The following is an 8,996-nucleotide window of genomic DNA, read 5'->3' as shown; positions in this document are numbered from 1 at the left end:
GTTCTCCTGGTATTTGTCAAACCGTGATTCCTCTGTCAGACTGCCAGATAGTGAAGCGTGATTCATCACTTCAGAGAATGCATTTCCACTGCTGAGTCCAATGGCGGTGAGAATTACACCAAGCCAGTCGATGCTTGACATTGCACATGTTAGTCTTAGGCGGGCGTGCGGCTGCCCATTTCATGAAGCTCCCAACAAACAGTTATTGTGCTGATGTTGCTTCCAGCAGCAGTCTGGAACTTGAAAGTGAGTGTTGCAACCAAGGATCATCGATTTTTATGTGCTACACACTTCAGCACTTGGCGATCCTGTTTTGTGAGCTTGTGTAGCCTACCGCTTTGCGATGGAGCTGTTGTTGTTCCTTGACGTTTCCACCTCACAATAACAGCATTTACAGTTGACCGGGGCAGCTCTAGCAGGGCAGAAATTTGGTGAACTGACTTGTTGAAAAGGTGTCACCCTATGACAGTACCACGTTGAAAGCCACTGAGCCACCATTCTACTGTAAATGTTTGTCTATGGAGATTGCATGGCTGCATGCTTGGTTTTAGACACCTGTTAGCAATGGGTGTGACATACTTTAACCATATAGTGTTTATATGTATATAAAAGTTAAAAAAAAAAAAAAGATTTACCGTGCCCTTCATAATGTTTGTGACAAAGATATTTTATGCTCGATTTGGTTCTGTACTCCACAATTTTGTAATCAAACAATTCACATGTGTTTAAATTGTAGATTCTCTGATTTTACTAAAGGGTATCTCTCTTTTTAATAAGAAAACCTACAATCACTGTATGTATATGCCGGCTAAAACAACTAATAAGGTACATATGAGCAGCTGTTCTTCAATTAGTACGAATTATGTCAACACAAAAGATGTCTATTTATCCATTCTGGCTACAACACGTCTGACTAAAGCTCGTTATGAGATTAAGCCCCATAAATGACCAATGCACAAGGCTATGTTCTCGCCACCCTTCTGAACCAATCACAGTTCAGAGACTTTGCAGTAACGTCCAATCAGGTCATACAGATTTCGCCTTGCCTTTATCTCCGCCCCCCACGAAGATGTATTAATTTGTAGGTTTGGAATTTGGGAATGGCAAGTGTACGTAATCCTACAGGGACTATTTGTCAACTACAAATCAACTCTTTTTAAAAACCTCATTTTCTGTTTCACGCAGAATTCAAAAGTATATCAGCATGGTTGATGCTTTCTGTGCCACTTGGAAGTTGGTGGACAGTCAGAATTTTGATGAGTACATGAAGGCGCTTGGTGAGTTATGGGAAAATTTAACGGAAGATTTCTGTAAATATGTAATTCAGTGTATATAACAGTAAATTATATATATATATACATACACACACACACACACACACACACACACACATAATCTACACTGAATGACATTCTCTCATAAATTCTCATGTAGGCTATTTCGGATTATCGTGACCATTGTAATCGCATAGATGGGAAGAACTGGGAATCGGAAAGACTGAGCAGCGCAAGGTCTTGTACGGTTACAAGTCAGCCACTCCGTTGTTGTACCTGCTTGCATGTTTAGAAACGATTGTTGCAGTGGTAGGTTACTTGATGATGCTGTGATATCGCTATTTTTATTTCTGTCAAACAGGAGTTGGTTTTGCAACAAGACAAGTCGGCAACGTTACGAAGCCAACTGTCGTTATTAGCCAAGATGGGGGGAAAGTCACTGTGAAAACACTGAGTACTTTCAAGAACACTGAAATATGTTTCAAACTCGGAGAGGAGTTCGATGAAACTACCGCAGACGATAGAAATTGCAAAGTAAGTGCGTTCACTCGATTAAGTCCGTTGAGCTGTATGCGATTTGCCTGCGATGAACATGCATGCATGCCTATTCTTTCATTAGACAGATTTCGAATGTCCATTCGTCGTACCAGATCACAGTGCACCCGCCCGTCGCTGGTTCGACAACCTCTTACTGTTGTGTTAAATTGTCTGTACTGCAGTTTGAACGGTTGAAAGATGCTGCTGAATAAGCAGCAATATTTAAACAGTGTTCAGAAGCCCTGTGTGCACTGTGGCATGATACCTTCCACTAAGAAATTGAAAGCGTCTGAACCGTATGAACCTTTACATACAGAAAAGGCGCAGGGGGACACACCAAGTGTTTGCATGTGCTTTCTCGGTTTTATTCATATTTGTACAAGCACTAACAGTGACAAGTGGCCATCTACGGTGTCTCCTGCTTTAGTTAACGGATATCGAATTTGTGTGCTATTTGGCTCTCGTTTTCTCATTGGATGGCACTCCGTAAAAATATAACAGTAAAAAGCACGTTTTTTGTTATAGCAACTCAGGCGGCATAACTACAACTACTGTTACATTATACAGACATCGTGTTTTTTGGCCATCTAGTATCCAGTCACTGCTAGAATACACTCTGAAAACCATACTAACCTTTCACGGACATATAACTTATTAAAATTACGTATTACTTCATTTGTTGTAAATAAAAATAAAGTATTTTACACGAAATGACTTCCAGAATCGTTTTTTCCTCAAAACAGTTTTTAAAAAATCCCGCAAAGTTTCGCACTAGTGCACATGCATCGCGGTCATTGAATGTGCACTTTCGACCACAATTTCTAACCCCATTTACTGATGTCTTTCCCATAGGTCTAAATGCAGATGTCACATTAGTCACTGTTCTATTGAAACACTAGCCAGTTGAGAAATCTTTGTGACTGAAGCTCCTGCCATCCGTGCCCTAATAATGGACCCTCTTTCGAAGTCACATAGATCTTTTTCTCTTGCTATCTTGATTCAAAATCAAGGTCAGCTGGGCCTGCTCAGCATTTTTATACATGCCACAGAGCATGAGAGGATGTTAATTGCTTAATTGTATCATGCAGTACACCTGTATTGAAACATTTGCATTTGTTATGGTTCTCCACTCATTTATTCAGTTTTTTTATTTTTTATTTATCTCGTGTGTGTATATACATCCATCCATGCATCCATTATCTATACTCGCTTATCCTGGTCAGGGTGGCTGGGGGTGCTGGACATGTTATGTACACACACACAGTATAGTGGCAGTGTAGCACAGTGGGTAAGGAACTGTGCTTGTACCCGAAAGGTCATAGGTTTGATTCCTGGGTAGGACACTGCCATCGTACCCTTGAGCAAGGTACTTAACCTGAATTGCTTCAGTACATATCCAGCTGTATAAATGGATACAAAGTCGCTCTGGATAAGAATGTCTGCTAAATGTCTGTTGTAGATATAAATCGTGTGCACAAATTAAAGGTGCAGTATGTTAATTTGAAGAAATGAGCAAGAGAGAGTTAGAAGTTCCACCCCCTCCCCTCAGCTCTCCCTCCAAATCCCCACCCTCCAAAAACATGCACGTACACATCTCAGTGCTGGACAGCGAGGACATTAGAGCCATTATTTCACAATCAGGTGAAAGTTAGGGGAAGTCTATGGCCAGTTTCATATAAATTGATGTTTGTCATTTTATTTTAGCAGACCACTATCTTGGCTTTCATAATCTGTATGTCTTAGTGCCAAATTCAGAGTAAAAATATAGTTATGAAGCTTTTACATTCTAGATGACAGCACTGCATCGTTTGGAACCTAACTTTAGCCAGCTTATTGTCACCAGACAATCACCTCAGCTGCTTTCGCGGCTACAACATTACATTACATTTATTTGGCAGGCGCTTTCATCCAAAGTGATGTACAATGCTAATGTGTTTCTTATGATTTTACGCTTTTAAACATAAGGTAAAAAACTAGCACCGGAGTTTCATTGAGCTACCGAGACCTTGGCTACTGTCGTTTGTCACCAGTCACACGTAGCGACTACTTTATGTCTCAGCTTTCATTATCTGTATGTATCAATGTCAAATTCTGTGTAAAAGATAGTTTTGATATTACAATATATACATGGTGTGTAGGCTATTTATACTTATTAATGATCTTGCCAACTCTTTTGTTCTCGAAACTGTGCCATGTGTGAAATTTTGACTCCAAGACAATTTGATCAATGAAAGGGCGGTTTTTTACAAGGGATTCTTTTTGTGTGGGGGTAATATTGTAGGTCACAAAAACTGAAATTAAAGGGTATGCAACAAAGTGCTACCCTACTAGGCCTACATGCTGCATGCATATGTACTCTAAAATAACTGTGTTCACTAGCAGTGCTTTTTTTAATGGACATACGTATCCTAAAATAACCAAGTTCCCTAATGGTGCTTCTTTTTATGGACACACAGGTGATAACGCACAATATTTCAGTAGGGTAGGTGAAAATGTTAGCGGTTTTGTACAGATGGGAGATTTATGTTATTTATTGTTATTTCCCTTTTACCATAGTCAACCGTGAGTTTGGAGGGTGACAAACTGGTTCACGTGCAGAAATGGGATGGCAAAGAGACAAAGTTCGTCCGAGAAATCAAAGACGGGAAAATGGTCATGGTAAGCCAAGAATATTGTTTTTTCTAGATTGTGTGCAATCCATGTGAAATAATATGTATTGTGGATTAGGTAGAATTCAGCAACGATGTCACAGGATATCTTCAACATGCTGAACAGAAAGTTGTCACTTAGCTATCACCAATCTTTCACAATTTTTGTTCACAGACCCTGACCTTTGAGGACATCCAGTCTGTGCGCACCTATGAAAAGGCATAACTGGACCAATCAACAAATTTCAGTACTGTTTACTGGACCTCAGAAAAAACTTCTTTTTTTCTGTAAGCATTGAGATACACCTCATCAACTTAAAAAACTACTATTCTAGCTCATTAAAACTATTTATGAAATTCTATATACAACACGGAATCTGTGGAGTTTCTGTTTTTGCATGAAGATTTTCAAACTAAATCATCATACAGTTTGTAAACATGTACAAAACAGAGTGAAATAAATTTTCTGGATGTGATTTTTTGGAGTGTCTTTTTCTGATTAACTGTTCCATGAAGGCAAGGATGTAACTTAACTTTCATTTGAATATTGGGGGCTTAAGTGCATAAAGAACAGCTGTGAAAAGATTGTTTCTGGTGAATTCTAAGGTGAAATACTTGAGATTACTGATCATTAAGGCTGGGTGTTTGTAAGGGACAACATTTGATGAAGTCCCAGTGCAGTCACACGACATTGTTGAAAATCACAAAAAACTGAAAAAAGCATAAGTTTTAAAAAAAACGTTCATTTATTAAATTAATTAATAGATTGCATGCCCAGCAATGGGAAACAATTCAAATAAAATGTGCAACCATAGCAACAATAAGAAATCCTTGAAGTAAAAAAATATCAATGAGCACTTGCCAGTTGCTAGGAATTGTGGAGGTCTAAAAGTGCAAAAATAATAAAATATAAATAAATAATACTATTTCAATTCTTTTTTGTATGATTTTATTTTTGTTTCATGATAAGATGACATATAAGATAACATGACATCACACACAAAACATCCTAACATAAATACAAAACATCCATACATACCAAACATTACTAACTTACATCAAAACATACAAATCCACATAATTGCTCAGTCCTACATATCTACTATATTTCCAAATCATACCCCTTATTAATTTTAACAACTTAGCTATCCATTACCGTTTCACACAGCCTCTTTTGCAAATTGACAAATTATCGGTTTCATTTTTATCAGTCCTCCAAGAAAAAAACAACAAAAAAAAAAACAACAAAGGTATCTTCCTAAACATTTACCTACTATAACTATGAATGCCCCTTCACTACTGCCTTCATTATCTCATCCCATACAGCTTCAAATTGTGCCATTCTGTTATTTCCTATGGCTAATATCTTTTCTATATTTAAATAATAAAGCATTTCATTTTTCCAATGTTGTAGTGTTGGAGGTTTAATAGATTTCCAATGTCTAAGTAAAAGGTTTTTAAATACCATCAATGAAAAAAGGATTACCCAACCCCAAGGGTGTCTCATTATAACATTGTATGTCACATCATGAAATAAACAAATTGATGAATTAAAACTGAGTTTTACTTTAAGCACCTCTGGCAACCATTTTTCTGTGTCTAACCATATCTTCTGAACTTTAGAGCACCCCCAGAAGGCATGTGCTAGTGAATCTTTAGTTCTACGCTTGAGACAATTGTCTGATGTACTACTATAATATTTATGAATTATATCTCTCGTGTAGTAAATTCTATACATTATTTTATATTGGATTAAGCGTACATTTTCGTTAACAGTAATATAATTGGTTATATTCCAGCACTCTCTCCATTTTGAGCCAATGTTTGTTCTTCCCAAATCCTGATTCCATGCATTTATCTTACCTTCCAAGAGTTTTTCAACTGCGTAGGATTTCTGCAGGATTCTATAAATGTTGCCTATCATATTATTATCCTTTTTGGTATCAGATAAAATTTCATCAACTGTGCTCTTCTGTCCAAATAAATGTAGGTCAAAATTCTGATTTATATAGCTTCTAAGTTGCATGTATTTAAAATATAATTGTATTACCTTTAATTAAATCATTTAAAGTCTCTATTCCCCTTGTTCTCCAAGTAGGCCAATTTATTGTTAAATTCTGCAGGGCTATCCAAGGATTGTTCCATAAGATAGTGTTTTTTGGGACTGATATTGGTTCACCCAGTATCCTCTTAATTTTCTTGAATGATGTTACAGTATTTTTTACTATAAAATTGAATTTTATTAGTTATTACTTTTACCGAATCTAAATTCTCCTTTCCTTTACTTTCTGTCATTAACTAAAAATAACTTTTATCTAGCGTATCATATAAAAGCAGATAATATACATTTATTAAGGCAGTTTCATTGCATTAATGATATGGTTCCAGAAGTACTATAAATATTGCATCAATAAACTGTGTGTTCAGGTACCATTGATAGGAGGTACATCCAACAGTAAATTTGTTCAAAAAAAGGGCTAAGCAAACATTAAATGACTTACATACATTAAACATAAAGTAGAGTACCTTTTGTACTTTAAGGCCTTTTTAGGGCCTTTAAGCTCCAACTCCTTCCCTCTAATGCCTATTTCTGTGGAAAATATCTTAACCTTTAGTAAGATGCACTATTCGCTTAAATAATAAACATAATATAAAATTAAATAGTTTATGCAAAAAATAAAATAAATAAATAAAACAATGCTTATTTATGTGGCATCATATCCTAATCAATCCAGAACCAATTCACTTATTATATAGACAACTTATGAGGTCACTCTAATTCTAAATCCATCAACAGATAGTGTTTTTTTCCCTTTTTCTCCATCCTCCCCCCTTCTTATCCACCCCCTCCCTCATCCCCCCCGATTAATCCCATTCTTCCCCCTTTCCTTAACTCGCCCCCTACCACACCCCCCCCTTGCCCACACACGCATCCCCCCCATCCACCCACCCATACACACACCCCACCTATCTGCCCACTCATCCTTCCTCCCTCATCCCCCCTCCCCTAATTAAACCCATTCTTCCCCCTTTCCTTGACTCACCCCTCTACCACACCCTTGCACCCACACACACCCCACCCACCCTCCCACACACACACACCCCACCCACCCACCCTCCCTCATCTCCCCTCCCCCTAAGTAATCCCATTCTTCCCCTTTTCCTTGCCTCACCCCCCCCCCCCACCTCGCCCCTGCACATACACACCCCCATCCACCCACCCTCTCACACACACAAACTCATACACACTCATCCTAATTGAGTTCATAGCTACATACACACACACCCATAGAAGAAAGGGAAGAAAATAAATAAATAAAATAATAATAATAAATAAATAATACATTTTAAAAAATTCCTAAATTTAATCTATTTCCAGTTTCTAATTAGGACCTCTATTGCCCATTTAGTAAATAGCCATGGTTCAAAACATAATCATTAAAGTAAAAGATCAATCAAGCAGTTACTTCCTCTAGGGTTTATCTGTCTACTAACTAAATACCAGACCAGTTCCTCTTCTTTCAATTGTCATTCATGTCTATATTGTCTTTACTTCATACGTGAAAGGGACTCTGTTGCACTGATGCTCACCTTCGTCCTGCTTCTGCTGCGCTGCGCCCTCCTCTCTGCGCGTTTATAATGTCTTACTCCTAAAGATTGCAGGCTTTCGAATGGGAAGGCTTCTTTCAACTTGGTGAGGGCTTCATCCGCACTTGTAAATTCCATCTTCTGCCTTCCTTTCCAGACCCACAGCACCGATGGGTATCGTAGCAGGGATTTAATCTCATGTTTATCCAGCGCCTGTCTGATTAATAAATATTCCTTGCCTCTTCCTCTCAATTTAGCAGACAGGTCTTGGACAAAGCGAATCGTTTGGCCGCGAATTTTAACTTCCTTTTCTCCTTGTGCTTTTAACATATTAACTTTTGTTTGATAGTTCTACAATTTGAAAATTTACCACGCGTGGATATTTGGCATTCCTCTCTTTCGCTCCAATCCTATGGCACCGTTCCAAATCTGCTGAAGTTAAATCCACCTGTAGTTCTTCCGTTATCAGGTTGACCAAGTAGCTGGTTAGTTCTCCCTTTTCCTCTCCTTCTGGTATATTAAGAACCCACAAGTTGTTCATTCGCAATTTGTGCTCTAGAAGATCAAAATCGTCCTCCAGAATATGCAACTTTGTTTCCAAAGTGTTGATTCTCGTTTCTTGTGCTTCAATACGCACTCCCTGGTTATGCACATCGGAAGCGATCGTCTCCATTTTCTTATCCAGCGATTCCATTTTAATTTCAACTGATTTCACTTTAGATTCAACCGATGTAAGCATTAAGAGTATGTTCTCTATGTTTTTCTGGATATCGTTTAACTGTTCATTATTCTCCTTGTCTCCTTGTTCTCTGGTCTTTGGGGGCATGATTGAATTGTTTGTTCCGTCTGGCGTTATTCAACCAATACGCTGCGTTAACAATCTTCAATCGCACCCTTTCTTGAAATTATATGTTTAGACTTCTTCAATTTACAGGCTCAAAATCTACTA

General features: G+C 37.9%; 1 protein-coding gene across 1 annotated transcript; it reads left to right on the top strand.

Moving 5' to 3' along the window:
• The first annotated feature begins 1,071 nt into the window (after nt 1–1,071).
• Nucleotides 1,072–4,935, top strand: fabp7a (fatty acid binding protein 7, brain, a). Its single transcript, XM_064335545.1, has 4 exons — nt 1,072–1,277; nt 1,636–1,808; nt 4,368–4,469; nt 4,635–4,935. Exons 1-4 carry the CDS (start codon nt 1,205–1,207, stop codon nt 4,683–4,685), a joined length of 399 nt encoding a protein of 132 aa, XP_064191615.1. The 5' UTR covers nt 1,072–1,204; the 3' UTR covers nt 4,686–4,935.
• Nucleotides 4,936–8,996: the final 4,061 nt, after the last annotated feature.

This window comes from Anguilla rostrata, chromosome 1, assembly GCF_018555375.3.
Source record: "Anguilla rostrata isolate EN2019 chromosome 1, ASM1855537v3, whole genome shotgun sequence".
NCBI lineage: Eukaryota > Metazoa > Chordata > Actinopteri > Anguilliformes > Anguillidae > Anguilla > Anguilla rostrata.
Note: the sequence above shows the minus strand (reverse complement) of the source record. Positions and strands in the feature narration are given on the sequence as shown.